The sequence below is a fragment of the Coturnix japonica genome, chromosome 10, assembly GCF_001577835.2.
Source record: "Coturnix japonica isolate 7356 chromosome 10, Coturnix japonica 2.1, whole genome shotgun sequence".
Classification (NCBI taxonomy): domain Eukaryota; kingdom Metazoa; phylum Chordata; class Aves; order Galliformes; family Phasianidae; genus Coturnix; species Coturnix japonica.
The window spans coordinates 12,412,970-12,433,900 of NC_029525.1; the positions used below are offsets into that span (position 1 = coordinate 12,412,970).

A 20,931-nucleotide genomic window follows, 5' to 3' on the forward strand; every position below is an offset into this window, starting at 1 on the left:
CCCCCTTCCTCTCAATTCATTGGAAAACTTTCATCTGATGTAATCAAACCAGGCTCTGTTTAGGATATGAAAACAGACCATATCAAAGCCAAGGCTGGTAGAACTTCAGCTGTAAATAGAGGAATGAACCAGCAGAGATAAATAAAAAAGCACGTTAAAAAAATACAAGTGCTATTGGGATGGTTCTTCCATGTGCCATTGGTTTTTCTGCACAGAAGAATCTGGAAGGCAGACAAGGCTGGAATAATCACATATGCCTAAGTGCAATTTAAAACAAAACAAAAATCAAAAGGAAAAGAAAGCTTTTGAGTACATAGAGCTGTCAGGCCATTGCAAAACATATCCTACAGTACACACACAGACCAACCTATATTCATTTAACACAGAGAGAAGATAAAGGAAATGAGCCAAAGCTATGGGACAATTCTCTTTATCTCCTATAATAGCCTTGCTGTTGCTGCAGGCAAACAGTAAAAACTCGGTCTCAGAGCCATGACCTTGCAAAGATCCACGCTTCAGGGGGAGTTTCCATTCCCAACCCCAGCACTGCAGCTCTATTTGGAGTCAGTAGCCCTGTTCTTCCTCACCAGCCACGTCAGGTTTCCAGGTTCTCCCCTCCATGTTCCAAGCCTTGTCTCTGAACACATCCCAGAGCCGCTCAGCTCTGGGTTTATTTACAGATTTTACTGGCATTGCTGTCATTCCAAGTATTGCCCTGCAGATAAAGAGACCAGGAAGAGCCCTGACAGTGTTAGCAAGACAGACCTGCGATGCTAATAGCACTGCTATTATAGCTTTCCTTTCCTAATGAAATCTACTCCACCTGCACTTGGTAAATACTGTAGTTTTCCAACTTGCTATTTTGTTTTCTACAATCTGCATTATCTAACTACCCAAAAAGCCTTAGAGCGTTGGAGCTCTCTCCCTCCTGCTCACTGGAAGGCAGTCAGTTGAACTGCCTGTTCTCTGTATTGCTAAAACCAGCTGCCCTGCTGCTGCTGCTGGGGCAGCTCCAATAACGCTATCAGGATAGGGAATCCTAGTGTAGAAAGCCTGTTGCTAAGAGCTTTGACACCATGTCATTTAACTCTGATGAGGGCAGGTCTAATCGCTGTGGTGTTTTTAATGCCGCTGATAGTTCTAAAGACTGGTTCACACCTCGGCTGCCAGCACTGGTGGAGCTGGAAAGAAACAAACACAAAAAAAAGCAAAGCCATAGCAGCCCTAGGAAATTCATAGGGTTGTTTTTTCTTGTGTGGAAGCATGTGCTCAGAGACAACACTGTGCTAAGTTCTTGTTACTGAAGGTCTGCACTGATGCTTTCTTCCATTGTTTTCATGTTTCCCCTCCCTACCTTTAGACTGGGAGCATTTGCTGGGAGGGTCTTCTATAGGTGCCATCGACCCTTTTATAGGGGTAATGAGCTCCTTACTGTCTGACTGATGCCTTCGGAAAGTTTTGGCACTTCACATCTATCTCAAACATGTTTACAAGGTCACATTGCTCAGCCCTCTCCTCACTCTGCCAGCTCTTCATTCACTCCACAATCCACTTCAGCCCCATCCTGCTCAAGCATAACACCTGTCTCCCCCTTCCTCATTTTTCCACCTCTCTGTCCTCACCAAACATGGGGAGGCACTGACACAGATGCTCAGAGAAGCTGTGGGTGCCCCATCCTTGGAGGTGCTCAAGGCCAGGTTGGATGGGGTCATGGGCAGCCTTGAGCTACTGGGGGCAGCCAGCCCATGGCAGGGGCTTGGAATGCTATGGACTTCCAACCCAAACCATTCTATGACTTCTTCCTATATTACAAAAGACTTTATAATCTTTCTGCCTCTGTTATCATTTTTTATTTTAGTTTATTCCATGATTCCATTTGTGCTATTTACAAAATGTCCAGCACAACTTGTGCACATCACTCTTTACTCATCCTTCTATGGGATTCCCATATTCAGCCACAAGGTCTTCTCAGTGACAATGACAATTTATTTACCTTTGGGCAGCACTCTGGGATGCAACTGATACATGAAATCAAGTGTTGCCTCCATCTGGATGGGACTGACAATGGCTCCCCCAGTAAGGTGAAAAAAGCTCTGAGACATATCTAAAAGACAGTTTGACTGCACTGAGGCACCCAAGTGTCAGCTTTAATCTAGATACTACAAAGACCAATAGTGAAATAGATATGGCAACATGGAATACAACCCCTGACTGGATATTGTGTCCTAAGAAGTTTGCATAGCCCACGCTAGAGGCCTTGCTGCGAGCCTTAACAGTTGTTGTCAGAATGAGGTACATTAAAGCTAGGACAGAGAGACCTTCCCACCAAGAAAAGCACGGAATTGCCTGCAGTATCCACACACACACAAAGCCACCAGAAACGGTCAACCAAGAACCACTGAGAGCAAAACATCAAGGACGTGAGAACAGCAGGAACTGGCTCCCATATCATTCTCCCAAATATAATCCAGCAGCTCAACAAAGGGGAAGAAACAATTGCAATACAAAGCAAAGTCTTCAGTTGAAAGCTTTGCTTCTTCTTGAACTCTGTTACTTCTAACTGAAATATAAGAGAAGCATCATAGTATGTCCATTTATAATCCAGTTCCTCCCTGTCAGTGAGGTATCACGTCAAGCCAAGGAGTGGATTTCTCTGTATTGCGCTCACTCATCATCCTTAATGGCTCAAAAACAGGTTATCTAGGCTTAATCCTGCCATACCAGAGGCTACCAAGAGATGGCATCAGGGTTTCTATGTGTAACACCTTTGGCCACGTGCAACCACCTTGCTATTTCTTTACACTTTCTCAAGCCTTCATCTATTTTCAAGTCCCATCCGAAAGCATCTCTTTTCTCCCTTGCATCTATCTCTTTATTTCTCAATTTCTCTCTTCCACTGCTATTAACAGTACAACACCAGTGAAGTATAATTCTGCAGTGCAACTATTTACTCGGCAAAGCAGCACTGAGATACCATCAGTCTGAAATGAGATTTTATAGCTTATTATTAATATTAGAACAGGTCGTTCTTGGAGAGAAACCACACAGACCGTAAAAAGAACAGAGAGGAAACTGCATAAAACTAGGACACCTTTGGCTCAGAGCTCATTTCTTCTATTACAATGGCTCACTGCATTAAAGTAAATAAAACCTAATGCTTGAAATCATCTCTGTGATGAGCATCTCTCTGCTCCACACTATCTGAAATAGCAGTAAGGCTGAACAGACATTTGGACATAAACAGAAGTTTTAAAGGCAATTGCTTTTCTCCCTTGTTGCTGGCATCATCTCATTCAGAATAATATTTACTAGTTCTATTTTGCAAGAATTTCTAGCTAAATCACATGTAGATCAAGCCCAGATGGGAAACATGTCATTTGGTTGTGACATAGCTCAAAAGAAATCTAATTCCCTCCTGTGAGTTTTCTAAAGGGATCAAGTGAACCTAATAGCAATTTGAGAATCAGCAGGCACTAAGCATTGATTAATTCTGACCACATTCCAATAGAATTGTGTTACTTTCCAACTAAATATCCAAACTGCTCAACTTGATTAATGGCAAAACAAAGACTAACAAGAGGAATTAAGGGTGATTTGCTTTTGATCTCCTATCAGGAACTGTTGCCAAATAAACAAAGGCATGAAGCTTTATGTGGACTACTCCTCAAAAAGAACCAATCACAGCAGCTACTGTATTAGTTCTTTGGCGACCTGATCACCATGTTGGTGTGTTGGATTTCCTCACTCATCCTCAAAATACTGTCTGACAACAGCCACGTAACATGTCCTCCTGTTCAAGGAGAGGGCAGCTGAAACCTTAGGACAATTCAGGAGATGCAGTTGCAGCAAATGTATGTTGTGGTCAACCAGGAAGGGATTATTCAGGATTAGGGCTGAGGAAACTACTTGCCCTGCATGGAGCCTGGGATGCGTTCGTAATTGCATCTCTTTCATGTGTCTCTCCATTATCTCTTCTTCTTAACAGAAGAGATAATTCTAGTATTCGGGTCATTTCTGCTATGTCCTCTAAGGGAGACAGCCAACTGCCATTCCGACCCCTTCTCCTCTTTCTAAGGTCACAGGAGATCATTTTAACAATCATTTGTTGATGTGGCAACTCAGTCACTTTTCAACACCACGGGCTCAACACTCGCATTTTATCTTGCTTCAGAAGCACCAGTTCTGAGGGCAGAAAACAATCTCAGCTGCAGGCAACCCATTTTGTATAGAAAAAATACTATATATATATATATATATATATTCAGAGCACACTTAAAGCACTGTACACCCCATCTCTCAACCTACAGCTGCAATATTTTCTGGGTCTTAATGGTTTCCTTGGTCATTCTGATAGCGTGTGATTGAATACGGGCTTTTGGGTTTCGATGCACTCTTAGGACCACCTTAACAATCTTCTTTTCTTGAATGAAATCTGCTTTCAAGAGTGCTATGAAAAAAAATCTCTCAGGTCTCATTCTAACAGAAGTACGTGATGACAATACAATGACAATAGGAATCTCTTCCTGACTTCTGAGCTTTTCAGATTCACGAGTCACTCGTCAACCCAAGACATCCCTCAACAAGCATTGCCAAAGAAAACACACAGGAGGTATTGGTCTCGTCTCCTCCTGGGTTTTGAGTCCTGACTGGAGAGGACTGTTTTTTCTAAGTCAGTAATTAACTCTGAATTCCCATTCATACCATTTCCACGTTATTCCCCAGACAGCAGGGAAATAAACAGCCCCCTCAGACTTCCAGAGGCAAACATCCAATAAAGGTAAAGACAATCCCACTTCTATTTCCCTTAAACATACAAGGAGCCCATACAACTACTTCATCTGAGGTGGGTATGTGAGAAGAATTACTCCCTTTCATGGAAACTAAGATCCACTATAAGTGTCTGAGGAGCTGGGACCAGCCAACAAACACTACACATTAGATTGTGATTCTGTGTCAGAAAAAGGCAACCCTGGACATGAGCAAAGAGAATTTCTTCATGTTTCATCTTCTACTGAATTAATCTGGCACCATTCCCAGACTTGTTATTTCACTTTCTGCTGTTAATTAAGTAGTCAAACTTCACTAAGAACAACCCACTGAAGAAAGCCAAGTTTCGTGAACATTCACAGAAAGCAAGGGGTTTTTTTTCTTCTTTAAATTCTGATAAGTACGCACTCCTCTTACAATGTGTTTAATCAATGTACTCATAGTTCAGTGTGGTAAACAGACGTACTCACAAAGAGCTTTGAGGAACAAAGACATTATCTGAATTGGTTTTATTAAAACACTAGGAATGAGAATGCCCACCAACCTTTCAAGAGCAACAGAATACGATGATGTCTGAGTGGTTCCCTTCCTTACAATTTCATGCTCACCTGCCATTTTCTAAAGCCTGTATACTCCCTATGTGAAAGAATCAAGTTCTGTTTTTTGGCTTTTACTAACTTTGATAATCCATCTCCAACTCAAGGCACCCAAGACTGGCACAACACTTAACCACAGACCACAAGCAGCCCTCAAAGCCATTTGCTCAATGTGCCAGCAGCCTGAGGAGGATACCTGATGCTTGGCCACCTGGAGACACATCCAAGAAAAAGAGATCTAGCATCAAAGAGCAGACAGCTGCCAAAGCCACATCTATCTGCCCACAACACATCCAGATGGCTCCTAGAGCAAGTGAACTGGGAAGATGAGCGAGACTGGTGAAAGAGACATGGGAAAAGTGGGAGGCTAGTAGAAGATATGAAACATATAGTGAATAATGGAAGCTGAAAGGAGCTGGAGTCGTTGAACTGTGTGGGGCACCAGTGGAGTTACATTAGAGAAGGTGCTGACAGCAAAGATCTGAGCGTCCCACTCACACACTTTGCTATTGACATAAACAGAACATCTGGCTTTATTTAAAACCGTCCTTACAGAAATGAACTAGAAAGCTTTCACTGCAACTCAACACCAAACAAGACAGACAAGACAGTCTAGAGTCTCCATCTCACTTGAAATTGACAGTACTTAAGTTAGGAGTTCTCTAAACCCCAGTAAGTTTCACATTTCACCCTGTGGGTTTTGCTTCAGATATGGGCAGTCTTGGAGAGAACCACAGTTATGGCACCAGCAACCTGAAGACCTCAGATACCTAACTAAGACCATATAAAGTCCATGAGTCACAGTCCCAGGGGAATCAGAGCTACTTGGCACACACCCAGAAAAGGTCAATTGGAGCATCGGAGACTATTTCTAAATACCCCAGAGCTTTGCCACTGAGAAAAATAAATAGAACTATGTATCTTGTTTCCACATCTTAGCTGGCTGAATAAATAGCTCTGATAGCGCACTCTCCAGGGCAGATTCTTAAAGTGACACTGGTCTTACTACTGCAAAGGACAGGAGAATGCGGGTGCAGCCACAAGAGAAGAAGTGCGTTTTCAATGCAGCATTCCTGGCAGCTGATCAAAGAACATGGATTATCTCTGCCCCCACAGTTGCCAGCTGTTCCTTCCCAGCAGCAAGGCAAATCATGGGGTATGTGGTTATGGAGAGAAGGCATCAAGGGCAAATACAAAGGGAGGATCAGAGGCTTGCAAGGAGGACATCGCAAGATTCCCTCTGTAGGCAGGTTACAAGCTAGAATTCTCTTCAAGTTCCATACCAGCAGCCAAGAAGAAGCATATGCTTTTATGACCAATTCACTACACCAAAATAACTTCCCCTAGATTTCAACACAGGGACTTTGGGAGGAGCTGTGCCATCTCCAAGTCAGATGACCAACAGCACATGCAGAACTAGACAAAGCATGTGACTCCCTTTTACTCCCTCAGCATCTCAAAAAGCCCATCCATGAAGTCCCTTCCACAGTAACCCTAATTTTCTTTAATTAGACCTACTTAAAAAAAATAGAAGGGCATTTTACACATACCTCCATTTCTTGATGAACTTTAAACTGCCTTCTGTTTTCAAACCATAGTTATCCCAGGTATTTGTTAATGCTGGAAAAGACTTACAACCCGTACGCAGTCTAGACTTTCAGTCTCAGGGCCTATATTCTTGCCAGCAATAGTGCTTGCTGGGGAAAACAGTCTCAAGAACACTACATCCAAACAGACTGCAAACAAACACAGTCCCTACTAATGATTCAGAAACTAGAGCCTTTAAATAGGTTGCAATTGCTTTTTAAAACAGAACAGGCTTTCACACTTCTTCTGATGTGAAATAGCCTGTCTCTAGTGAGCCACTGACCCTCTCAGCTGCTCCTTTTTATTAAATAGAACAAGCAAGTTACAGCTCTAGGTGGGCCAGCTGATTCATAGAGTGACAAAATGGCTTGGGTTGAATGGGACCTCAAGGATCTTCCAGTTCCAACCCCTTGCCACAGGCAGCATTATCAGCCATCATATCAAGTACTAGATCGGGTTGGTTGACTTTGTGCAAATAGAAGCACAAATTCTTGTGCTCTCATGCAACAAGTCCCGTTGAATAATAAAGAACTAGAGAAACGACAGAGGCCCAAGTCCCAGTACACCCAGATCTTGATCTTTGAGACAGTCAGACAAGTAGTACTGATATGAGTCTAATAGCAGCCAGTGCCTCGGGAAAACACGAGGAAACCAGGGAATTAGGTGCAATTTCCTCAGGTAAGATAACGGACTCATCAACTACTTTTGGTTGCCTCAGAAGCCAAGTCCAACTCTGGAACTAACTTAGCCTGGGTCCTACTGTCATAAAACAGTTCTCCATGCTTCCTGAGTCTTTAAGTTGTACCAGGAGGCTACTAAGATATCCCAGGAATAACACCATAGCAATAATATTCACAGAGTGATATGCAAACCCCCATGCTGGAAACATGCTGGATCATATAATATTTTTGGAGTGATGGTGCAGAGGAATTACAGGTGCACTGGCTAAGAGAACTGACACTGTGAAGCAATTACTCAGCACTATAGTAGAAAGCCAAAAACATAGACAAAAGTGAGTTGGCTTCCCTTAACAAGGCAGCTGTGGGAAGCTGTGCATCTGTTGGGCCTATTGGTATCTTATTTAGTAAGACTAAGTGCTCAAATTTTTATAACCCCAGATACATAGGCAGAAGAACTGGAAAAAAACTGCATTAGCAAACAAAAGTACTGCATGTTGACTGCAAGTTAATCAATTGGACCTATTGAAAAATAATTCAAATTCCTTCCTTTGCAGTATATTGTGTAACTGGCCATACTGGGAGAACTGGTATTAATCTTTCACAAGAAAATCTGGGAGGTCATGATCTATTGGTGCCCCCATCCAGAGGGGCTGGCCTACACTCCTGTTACAGCTATGTATAAAACGTTCAAATTATTGTGCCACATTTGTCCTTCCACCTCTCACCTACACATCACACCCAACCCAGAGTTCCTTCTTCAGTAACCACCATCCACAAACTGCACCCATAATGAGTCTGTATAGAAGCTAGGCTTGACTGAACGTTGCTAAGATGTTCATGAACAAGCAGGAACAATGTGCTCCAAAAAGCAGAGCACATCTAAGGAAGAGAACAAGCAGGTTCTGTGTTACTTCAGCAAACGTGTGGGGAGAGGTCATAGCAATAAGTTCTGCATTCTGTTTGCAATGAGCAAACCATGTTATGTCCTTTAGTGGATGCTCATCTCCAGCGCTGAAAGGTTTTCCCTGAAACGCATTTGAGGCACTGCCAGAATGGAAAGCTTAAGGAATAATATTTTACATTCAAGCGGGGGTGCAAAATTGATTTCTCCTCAGCGAATGTACTATTTGAAATATTTAGAATGGGCTTAAAAACAGACCTGGGTTAACACTAACTGTTATTCTTCAAAAACACTGAAATGATTTGGTCACAGCTCTCTGCAGGAGGAAAAAAAAGAGACAGAACTGCCACAGTCCCACTGAACCTGCCTCAGGCCAGTGGTGACAGGAGGCTCTTGCTAAGGGATGGGCAGGAGCAGCCTGTCTGCTGCTTGGATGCACTTCTCAAAATCCAGTCCTGACTGGAAACTCAAGGATGATGCCTTGTAATCAAATTGCCATCGCTACAAGAGAACAGCCACCAGCATGAATCATGTGATGAATCACAGCATAAGCATGTCCTTCGGGGAACTATTTTTGCCTCTAAAAAGAAAAAAAAAACTGCAAATTTGAAGTGAATGGAAATTGTGCATCGATTTCTGATTTCTTTGCCTTTTCAAGTGGAACTAAAATTTTATTCCTTGCTGGTCTGGAAAGATGAGTTCCCTTTGGGCTAGTGCTTACCTGACGGTCCTGACCTTCTGCTTGCTGTAGGGGGTGATGACTTTGAAAAGCAGCTCCATGGCTCCATTGATGCCAAGCGTGGTTCCTGCAGCAACTAAACCAATAAAAGAGAAAAGCAGTCAGGTCTGAAGCAGGCAGCCTGCAATGATGTGTTTAGAGCTGGTGCAGGGAAGAGACTTGCTGCCCCAGGGCCATAAGCAAACTTCTATGGGCTCCCAATTGTCCTAAATAGATCATTTTACAAACAGAAGAACTGCAGCACAGAGCTGGCAGTGGACACACCTTTACACAGAGTCACATCAAAACCAGTTCTCAAATCCTGCACTTCTTCCCCGAGTTTCCCAAAGCTCCTTTCCCTGTGAATATTGTACTCAGTAGAGAACAAATCATAATCAAATACGTTCAGGAAAATGAGAGCTCAAATTCTTCCTACATCTGACAGAGGCAGCTGCATGAGTTTATTTCTTCGAGGCATGATGGAGGGTCAAGTTCACTTCTACTCATGCTTTTACTCAGCAGTTTGGAAGTATATTTTTGGGAGGGGTGCTTCTAAGTGCATCTTAATTTCAGCTACCTTTAATCCTTCACTTGATAGCACACACTGGGAGCATTTATAGACAGTTCTGGCAATCCAACTCTAAAAACATCCAATGAAGACTCTAGTTGTTTAGTCGGCCACAAAGGCAACAGAGTCAAAATTACTCAGACGAGATGGAAGCATAGCTGGGCTGGAGGTACCTGAAGAGTAACAGAACTGTCCTAGCAAAAGAGTATAGGGTGGATTCTGAGGTAGGGTGAAGATCTTGACATGAAACAAAAGGAGGTCATGCTGCAGTGTGCATCCTGCAACCTCTGTAACATCTGCAGCTGAAATGGGATGCAGGTGCACTGAAGCAGCGCAGTGATTGGTGTAGATTATCATTCTGGGTGGAAGGCAACACAGGGTCATTACACAGCTGTGAAACTCAAATAAAGGCACGTTTCAGCTTCTGGCCTTGGCTGCATTTTCAGTCAGACTTGGTCTTTCAAATGCTGCTTATTGCAGGGAGAAGGGTTGAATGTTGAGGTTTGGCTGCTTGCCTGAGAAAGCCCATTGCATGAAACTAGCTCCTGTACAGCTAGAAGGGACCTGCAGGGCTGGAAGCCAGGAATGCTAAATCTTAGGATGCGTGTAGCAGACTGCAGGCAGGATGGCTGTCAAGAATTATCTGCTGGGTGAGGAAAAGAGGGAGGGAGAAGAAATGGTTAGTGTGAGCAAAGGGAAACTTGTGGTGACAAAGTCAGTGCTTCACAGCAGGGAAAACCTGTATGAATCTGTAAGGATCCTTGGAGATAATACTGGAAATTCCACTGCTTGAGTTGCTTAATTTGAGGGCATAACCAAGCAAGACAAGGGAAGGAACACTAAGACAGGAGAGGAGACCAGGCATTAAATTCCCAGCTCTAATATGTACTTCCTGAAGGACCTGGAAGAAATGATTTCTCTCTGCCTCTTGCCTCTGTTGCTCCAACTGCATTGCCCTACCCTGTACAGCTGATCTGAGGATTAATACAATCAACAACAGCAAAACACTTGGCTATTATGATAATAGAATCTGCATATCAACTTCAGGTACCTAAGCCCCAGCAAAGGAGTTGGCAGTATGTATTATGGAATAGGAGACCACTGCCTTAAATACCTTCATATTCGTGAATATTTTCCACTTTTATTTTCATAATCCACAGATAAAATCTCTGCAAAGGCTGTATAGATACTGTCTGGAATATTTTTTTCTAGGGTTGTCCTGAATTTTTGTGTCCAATTCTGTATATTAATAGTGCATGGAGGCACCTGCTCTAAACAGAAACATTCACTTGCACTGACATGACTAAAAAGAGCTCTACTAGTTGCCATGCTGAGGAGAAGAGGAAAACCTCGGTACTCACCATTAGAAGCACAAACCCGCAGGACCCAGAGGCAGTGGGTGAGGTTCAGATGGTGACCCAGGTTTTGTCTTGTCAGTCTCAGGATTACATCAGTTGCTGCTGCTTTCTGCACTTTAATCCCAAACTTCCGATCTGTGAAATGCAAAGCAGATTCAAAAGCATTGTAAAGTCCAAGTATCTGCAGAAGTACTGATAAACAAACTGGAACCAAATCTTATAAGTGGGGATTTAATTAAAAATCCACTTAAATGTACCAGTGAGTTTGATCACTGCTATTCGTAGGTTACACTGAAAACAAGAGAACATCAGATTTACCTACAGTCATCATATACAAAGAGAAACCATTTCAAAATCTTAGGTTAAGAGAATAAGAAATAAATTCTGCTGGGGGGGAACTTTTCAGTTCAACCCAAGGCAGAATGTATGTATGTACACCCTCCCAGTCTTTTTGCAAGACATCCAACTGGCCAAACTGAAGATGACCAGGATTTCCAGAGTAGAACAACCCAAAAGTAAACTCAAAATACTATCAGGCACATCTCAGTGCTTATTATTGCTGGGACTGTCCATTAGTTTTAAGCCCATTCTCCTAACCCTGAGCAACCCACTGTGCAGCAGTACCTTGTTGGCCAACCCTGGCCAGGAGGCGAAGCAGAGGCAGGAGGATGCTGGGGTCGGGTGGCTCAGTCTGGGCAGCAGAGGTGAGGGCCTGCAGCAGTGCCTCGCTACCCCCTTTGCTGATCACATAGTGAATTCTTCGTCCAGTCCCTGGGGAAAAGGCGACAAGAAAAAAGGTTCTGCTCCAACCATCCTCAGCCCAGAGGAACAGTTTCCCGTAAGCCTTTAACCTTCACAGTGCACACAGATCTCCCACAGCCTTCTCACGTTGTTTGATTGCTACAAACCCCAGATCATTTGTAGAGTCGACCTCTTGGTCGCCCCCAGACTGGAGACGTGGCCATGGCTAATGGTGATGCAAGAAATGATGCTTTCTTTTCATCTTGCTTTAGTGGTCATTACCTTTACAAAACCACTGCAGAGGTTTTTCACTGTGCATTGAAATGCAGCTCAGAGGAATAAACATCTGTGATGGGACTGTGAGGACTGGGGACAGCAGGATGTTCCAGTACTTACTGATGTAGCCTAGTAGCTCAGTTGGGTTGAGAATTACTGAACAAATAAGATTTTTGAGGTGGAGTGTCAGGGAAAATAAATTCAATTTTTTTTTTTCGCAGTTCTTTTTGCCGATTCACTTATTTTTTTCACCTGGCTCAGACACATATAGCAACATGTCACCCTCGCAGCCCTGAGGTGGAGGTGCTGAACTCCTTCTATTGTCAAGTATTTACTGTTTGGGAAGTCAAGTTCTTCTCTTTGTCTCACAACCCCCCCTCCAGTAGCACAGGTGAATATTTCCAGTGGCTGACTACTAGAAAATGCCTGTCCTTAGCCTATAGCTATTGCCCCAGCCATACTTCCTTACCCAGAGAAAGCAGGTCAGTGAGGACACTGAGGATATTCAGGAGGACATCCTTGTCACAGGAGCTCTGAAATGGAAACACACTGATTTTAACGCTGAATTCAGAACACTGAACTTCATACTATACCAGGCTACAGCAGCTCATGCAGTACAAAGGCTCTGAGATCCTTGTTTGGATACTGAGTACTGTTTGTGCCATCTGGCCAGTGAATATGTGCAGCTATATTGATAACACACTTAAAAAGCCTCTGACAGACACAGTGATCCTACCAAGCAATATTTAATACACAGTAGCATTTCTGCAGTGTTTACATCTTAATCCTAAATTACATCTCTTTCTTTGAATCAGTCTGGTTACCTCAAAGCTGAGGAAATTAACCCGGCAACGTGTTGTCATTTTCAATAAGAACATCCGTTATTACTGCAGATGGAAAAGAATATCTATAAACCACATCTCCTACACAAGAAAATCACCCTGTCTTTGCAGCTTTACAGCTACAACCACATGGAAGCCTGGAGGCTGGTGAACAGAAAGATACCCTAAACTTATTTTTAATCAAGACTGAGCAAGCATCACACCCCAACATCACACTTTCTGCTTTAGATTCACCCGATGTTTTTCTCTAGAGGAAATGAGATATAGAATGCTCGTGGAGAAGGAAATACACGCTATCTACCATCCATCTGTGTGACACACTGCAGCCCTACTTGAATCCTGCTCCAGCCAGATTTCTTTGCTGAGACCGAAGAATTAATCATCAGCCTGTATTGTTGTAGGAGATATTTGGGTTAAGTTTTAGATATCTTAATATCCGTACAAATACAACACAACAAATACTTCCAGTATAACAGTAACCTTTCCTTTTGGTAGCCTTGGTTATGAATAACCTTAGCTGTTTCACATAAACTAGAACAGAATCACTTGATCACCCATTAAGTTATTAAAGTAGAATAACATCTTGCACATAAGTTGTTCTTGAATGTTGAAGGGCTTCAGAAATTAAACCTACTAGCACCCATTCTGGATATTTGTGGTCATTTTACCAGCCAAAATGACTTAACCATTCTCTGACATAATAATCTTAATGTTACTTAACTGAATATATAAAGCAAGAAATCAAGAAGTAACACCTAGAAAAGAGAAATTATAGAAAGAACATAAAGAAGATGTGTTTAAGTCAGGTCTGTATTAATGACTGTTGCTAATGCAGATGGACAATTTATATACAGCAGCTCCCAGCTCAAACTGAAACAGCACTGAGGATGGTGCAGCTAATTAGGCAGCTCTGTATCGTACCCTTCTGCTGTTATAGTGGGGGAAGGTGTACCCTGAGTGTGACATGGGAATGAAGCAGGTAATCAGGTCAGCTTCCACAGTTAAGACCATCAGCCAGAGTTCCCACTCGTGTCACGGAACTCCTAAGGGATGCTCAGCATCTCCCTCCAACCAAGCTTCCAAAAGAGTCACTATGAAGGCACTGCTGGTTCCTTCCCAGCCAAGACAAACAGAATATCTGACTTTAATGAAATTCAGTAACTCACAGTCCACCATCACAACTCTCACCTTAGAGAAAGTGTCCAAATTCATACTACTGGCTCAAGAGAGTGCACAGAGAGGAACCCTGCAGCAGGGTTATTGCAGCTCTGAATACTGCTGCTTCTTGGTAATGGATAGTTCCAGCGATAGGTTAACAGTGATGTCTTTGTTCATTAGGCCAGTCTTGGACTGTCTCAAGTCTCCCAATAGGTTCAGAGGAAATAAACAGTGATGAGAGCTCTCTTGCTGAATTACTTGGCATTTTTTAAGCGTGGGTACTAAGTAGTCAGGAGGAGGCTGTCAGGGGTGATGAGTACCCACCAAATTTACTGACTCCAGGAAGAGTTACAGTTCTCAGCACCTTTTTTAAATATCAGCCCTCTAGTTTTGTCTTGCTGCCTCTCAGTATCCCTTTCCTCTGTAGGTGGATGGATTACACATTAAGGTTTCAGTAATGAAGTCTTCATTGATTTATGCTCCTATTACACTGGGCTGTTTATTTTAACTGATTGGATTGTGGGTTTCCTAAGCCATTAACACAAATAGTGATGACATAAGATATCCTCTGAATTTCCATGCACTTTTATCCAGGGGCTCAGATGAACAAAGAACTTGAGGGGACATGAAAGATCAGCCTTTAAAATGTGCAAATTAGAGCTGGGTGATATTGCCAAATATTTTATCTGAGTATTTACTCTCAGTATTTTAATATTAAAACTCTGATTGGATTGGTGCCTCATCATTCCCTTCCCTCCAGTGCCCTAGTGAGAGAATTGGATGGTTTTTGTTTGCTGAAACAGTAGATTAAACCCTGGGTCCGTTAGAAAATGTATTTCCTGCTAATTTCAATGGCAAAGATTTCAACCACTGAATAAAACAGAATAGCACAGAAGAGCACAGCTTCAATTAATAATAGCCAGACAATTGAAAAATTAAAACAAGTCTAAAGTTGCTGTTGTCTTACAAGATGGCAGCCTGCATTTGAATAGAGACAGCTCAGACTTTGACTAATTAGCTTGTGATGTTCAGTACCAAAGATATTTGGACAATGAGTTCTACTAGAATTAATGGCTGAAATTAATGCTTACACTAAACTGTTTGTGGAAGGATTGCCAACAAATTCATTCACAAAAAAGGTTTGGGGAAATCTTTTTGAAGAGTAAGTACACTGAGAAAGTCACAACTTGTGCCTGACGTAAAAAAGATGAATAGGGTAATTTCTTTAATGCAAATTACTTACCCAGCTCTGGTTAAAATAAACACATTCATTATTTTTATTGAAAGATATGCTTGATGTTTCGAGAAAAAAAAAGTTAAGCAAAGAGAGAAGTAAAATTCCTCCTGATAAATGTTTTCCATTTTTGCCAGTACTTGTGGATGTTACCTACAATACCTGTATGCACACAGACTAATGAAGATGCATTCATGGTATATAGGTGGAATGCAAACAGAAAGAAGTTCCCAGAGGCTCAAGTTAGAGTACAAAAATCACCAACCTCCTGCAGGATTTCACTACATGGATTTAGAATTAGAGCCAAATTGTTGCCTATTAATGACAAGCTGTAGCTGCCTTCATGGCTTGCAGCTGGACAAGGGCTAAGGGAACAAAAAGCATCACTTAAAAATAAAGCATGGCTGTCCTAGTTGGCCAGAGCTCTCATCCTAGTTTTACCTCAGCAAAGCCTGCTGTCTTTCCTCACCCAACTGGGAGTATCATGGGGCTGACTTCAGAGGCATTTAATCAGCTCCCAGCTGATAGTTTTCCTCTGAGCTTTTTCTGGAAATTAATCCCTGAAACACCAGGGCTTTGGTTAGCTTGGCTAAAACTCCTCATGCATAAACAGCAGGAGGATGGAGAAAGCTAGGAATAAGAAATACCACAGCACGTAGTCATTGATACATACAGGCAGTAAGGGATAGTGAACGATACTGCGTTTGGACGACAGCTTGATCCCAAGATCCATCTGACCCACAGCTCAGGTTATCTGGCCAACCTGGGAATACCCAGGGAAGGAGTTCCTGTCTGCTCGTCCTGCTGCTGGGAATGCGCCAAAACAAGTTATTATTTACTCAAGACAAGATTATAAAATTCACAACCAAGCCATAGAAACAGGTAATTTCATTACAGCAGGGAAAGACTCCAAGGATTTTCGCTACAGGCTTTGAAGAGCCACCAGAGATTATTCTCCCAGTCCCATCTGAAGGGCAGCAATTATCAGCTCAGTACCCACGTTAGCAAAGGCCTAAAATGAAAGCTGCCCACAAACTCAGTCACTTCTGTGTCTCATGGGCTTTCGTAGCTTTTGCCCACAGGCAAGTATTCCTCCAAATAAAACATGCAAATTACAGAGAGCATTTAGTGTGAATGCCCGGAAAGGAATCATACAGCATTAATTTGTGCAGCATGGTGCTTGCTAATAAATATTTTATTGGGAGGAAAGAAATACGAGGCTGTTATTCCACTGGCAAAATTATAAATGCAGAATTAAAGAAGTCACTCCTGCAGGGCAATGGGCAGCGTGTTCCCTGACAGCACTCCTATTAAATTAATTGTTGGATATACTGTGTGACTACTTAGGGGAAAAAGAAGGTCTGTGCTAACCAACTTCCAGATATATATATTTAAGAGAGGCAGAGGAATAGGATGTCCAGTTCTAGGTTCTATTTGTTTGTTAGCTTGTTTAAAAATAGCCTGTTTCTAAACAGGGAAGCAGAATATGACGTGTTCAAAACATGTCCTCCTTTCTTCTCTTACCCTTCATAAATTTGCTCACACAAATAACAGCAGTTGGAAGCTTAAGTGTCCGTATAACAATGCTTGCACCTGCAAGAAGATTTCTCAATCCCTGCACTTAGAGTCCATGAAAGAGAAATCCTGGTGCACAGCTCCACCTGCTAGACCCAATACAAGTCTGAAGGCCAAACAGAATCTCTCCTCACCCCCTCCAAAGACCTCCAGAAACTACTGGGCTGCTAATAACTGAATTAGCACTTTAATTAGATCCCGCTCCTGACGTTCTGCCACCAGCAAGGAGAAGGTGTGCACAGACTCAGCTACTCCATAGTGCTAGTGGTTCAGGTTTGCCATCTGGACATCTTCCCACTCCTGACTCCCTGGTCTCTCAATAGCTGTAAAACCAGGCTCACTGCCTTACATTCTACACCCTGTCAGAGCAGACTGCTTTTCCTAATTTAAGTGGAGCTAAAAATTCACACTACAATAAGAAAGCCAAAAAAAAAAAAACAACCCACATGTACCCCCCCATCCTCAGCCTCACTGTTCAGCCAGCTGTGGTTTTTTTGTTGTTACCAAGGGGTTATTGGCAGTGTTGGATACAAGGAGGGGGAAAAGAAGTGTTCAAGGGTCTCCAAAACTTCACTGGGGATCCTCAGAATAAGGAAGTATTGCAAGTGATACTATCTGTGATAAACAGCATTCATCTCACCTAACCTGGATTTCCTCTGTTCAGGAGTCAAACAGGTCAGGAAACACCAAGAAGGAGGTGAAGGGAAAGCCTCTATTTATAGACTCTGGGAGGAGGACCTTGCTGCTAGGATAGTGTCCTAAGTGACCTCTTTAATCCTACAAGAGAGGCATTCACAGCTGTGTGGGATCACGTAGCCCTCAAACTGTATGCAGGGCAGCCAAGGGGCCTCCGAGAACACAACACGTGGTCCAGCAAGTCCCTGCTCCTGTTTGTGAGCTGTGCTTGCTCCGTCACACCTGTGTCCAGCACTGCTGACACCCCATTTACCCAAGCACCAGCCATTCTCCCTCCTACTGATGCTCAATACCAAGCCAGGCTTTGTGATTTACTGAATTTTATACCAAAGGATATGGTAAACACTCAAAAAAAAGTAAAAAAAAAAAGAGAAAAACAAAACCACCAAATTTCCTTTCTCCCCTGATGCAATCAGATGTAGGGCTTTTCTCATGATCTCCGTTGACCAGAGGTTATGTTTTTTGGTCATCCTTGCTTGCTCTTGCAACATTCTATAACACACCAGTCCACAGCTGGGTTCAGTAATGAGGTACTGTTCACATCAACAATTATCAACCAGGTTACTGGGCAGAAACACCACCTGAAAGCCAACTTCTTCTATGTTACTGTACTGGACTTTGCTCCTGCTCATTGAGATTTAGGTCTTGTTCTCAAAAGATACTTGTTACAGACTGTGGGACTGAACTGCTGTGAAGCAGACACAGACAAAGTCCAAACTGATATCTGAATGTCTTCAAAACACTAAAAGGTGTTGAGACGTAACAGCTTCAAGTGAACTGATCTCCAGCCAAAATAACATGGTGAATAACGCTGTGGAAATCATCTGTGCCAAGGAATCTTACTATATTTAATGCAATAAATTGCACTAACATAACACCTATCATCACAGGATCACAGATTTCTTCACAAATATTAATTAACACCTGCCCCACATCATCCTTCCTCGTATCAAATTCATTTTCCCTTGTCTGGCTGCAGGGAAATATCACCTAATGATGCCCAAGTGAATTTCCCCACCATCTAAGTGAGTCAGTGGCAAAACCAGATAGGGACTTGAAATGTCCATTCCAGTAAGATGAAGAAGAGGCCTATCCCTTGTAGGGGGGGAATATGAATGCCAAACAGGGAAATAATATCAGTGAGTCCTAGCCCTACTTCTGAAGTGATATTCATCCTTGTGTCCAAGCATGTGGGAGATGCTACACTTCATCCATAGAGGAGTTAAGAGGCACATGGTTCATGATCTGAGCCCTCAGTTTTGCCTGCTGTGTCACCAAATCTCCAGACTTGTTTCACCTAACTCCAAAGTAAGGTTTTTCATCATCTGTGCCACACTGATCATGTATCACACTAATAAAGCTTTCGCACCCAGATGCTTGCAGGAATTATGCCCTGTTAGGCTGCAATTTCTTGGATGACTTTAGCAAAGTAAATTGCTTTTTCTTGCTTGCTTTTTCTTCATGCCAAAGTACTCCATACATTTAAAAATAAATACAGAGCTATCTGTCTACAGAAGTTCCTCTACATACATAGTTGGTTTTTGTCACTTCCTCCTCTCACTTATACATCTCTAATAGAGCAATTCCTATATTAAGCAGAACCGATGGCAAAGCACATTATTTTATAACCTTAAAATCCTTCTGTTGAGTTGGAAGCATTAAAAGAATGAGGAAACCTCCAGGCAAATCCAATCACATGATTTTCTGAAGAATTTCAGACATCCCTCTGAATGCTTTGAGAGTTCTTCCTGTCATTTCTACTGCAGATAAATTCTCTGTGGTCATCTCCTATTTCACCATAAGTTGCCTCTGACACCTAAACATTTTTGACTGGATTTAATAATTATCATCCACATTTTCCCTTATTTTAAGATCAGTTTCTCCAATAGCATTAGCTGTTCTTGCACAACAACTTCCATACGCATGCTAGCACCTACTGCTTCTTGGATTCACATCTTGGTTTACACCTACACTTTATATTACTTAGTCACTGAAATATTTTGAAATATTAACATTTCATTCAAATGCTGCTCTGTTACAGCTACATAACACCATAACACAACTGCCACCCAAACTGAACAGGGAGGGATCTGTTTTTCCCCCATTCAGCTGTAGCTCGCTCTTCCTCTATTAGCAAGGAAAGAGCATCATGAGACATGCTACAACTTTTCTTCACGAGCTTCTGCAGCTGTCACTCCAAAGAAAGCTCTGCCTTTCAATGAATGGATTTATGAATTCACAAAGATTTTATTCCCCCTCAAGCAAAGCCATTTCCCAGCTCACAAGTGAGTATAGCAGATCCTTGGAAAAATCCCAGATGTACTTTTTAATAAAGCAACAGATTCTGAAATGTAAGTAAGTGCAGGTGGAAATAGACAACTATAATGAAGACACTGCTGCCCTTGCTATCTCTGATGTTCATGATTAGGCAAGGCACAATAAAGCCACAGGGGTCCCTCTGCCTACTCTTGGTCTGCCTTGGCACTTGCTTCCATAATGCTACATTCACTTCAGGCTTCTCTCTCTGTACTCCAGTGCTAACACTCCATTTGACACACATTAGCCTGACATCAACCTGTACAGGAAGAAAAGGAGCACTATAAGGTATATACTGGTTTAGAGTCGCAGTATTCCTCTCTCTTGCTGAGATAACTGTCAGCCTACTCCACTTTCAAAAGTGCTTTCTGGAGCAGCAATGAATATGCCTTCAATCAATCAACACTTAATAATGATGATTGAGGTTAGGGTAGTGGAGGCATACTGTTAATAACTACTGCTAGTCACAGCTTATTTTCTTAGGAGGTAGAACCTGAAAGAGAAAATGAAGAACCAATTTTTTCCCATCCAGTTTAAGTGAAAAATCAAACAACAAATGAAATTTGGCATCCATAATGAATAGCAAACTCCGCTTCCAAATTCTTAATGATTCAAAGTAGTATTACAAGTAATGTAAAGCAGAACATCTGTCTAACTGCATTGCTGAGACCCATCTGTCTAGATTTTCACAGTGGCCTCTAAAAAAAGCCAAGTCCTCAGCTCTCTTCCAACTTTATAAGAGGTATGACAGGGTACACCTTTCTCCATCCAGAAATGGAGAATACTGTTACCTTCAACCCACACCCCATGTAGGTCATCCAAAAAAGGCAAGCCAACATCACCGTATTTTAAAGGCAGGCACATCTGGGACTTTCTTCAGCCCTTGTTACTTCAGTTCCACAGCAGAGAAGCACTTGC

General features: G+C 42.3%; 1 protein-coding gene across 1 annotated transcript in view; it reads right to left on the reverse strand.

Moving 5' to 3' along the window:
• Positions 1-20,931, reverse strand: part of AGBL1 (ATP/GTP binding protein like 1) — a 96,766-nt gene that overhangs the window by 60,616 nt on the left and 15,219 nt on the right. The window contains exons 3-6 of the mRNA XM_032446924.1: positions 12,662-12,725; positions 11,800-11,946; positions 11,179-11,310; positions 9,253-9,346 (exon numbers count right to left, since the gene is read on the reverse strand). Of these exons, the coding sequence (XP_032302815.1) occupies positions 9,253-9,311 (59 nt within the window). The 5' untranslated portion in view covers positions 9,312-9,346; positions 11,179-11,310; positions 11,800-11,946; positions 12,662-12,725. The remainder of the gene's footprint in view (positions 1-9,252; positions 9,347-11,178; positions 11,311-11,799; positions 11,947-12,661; positions 12,726-20,931) is intronic.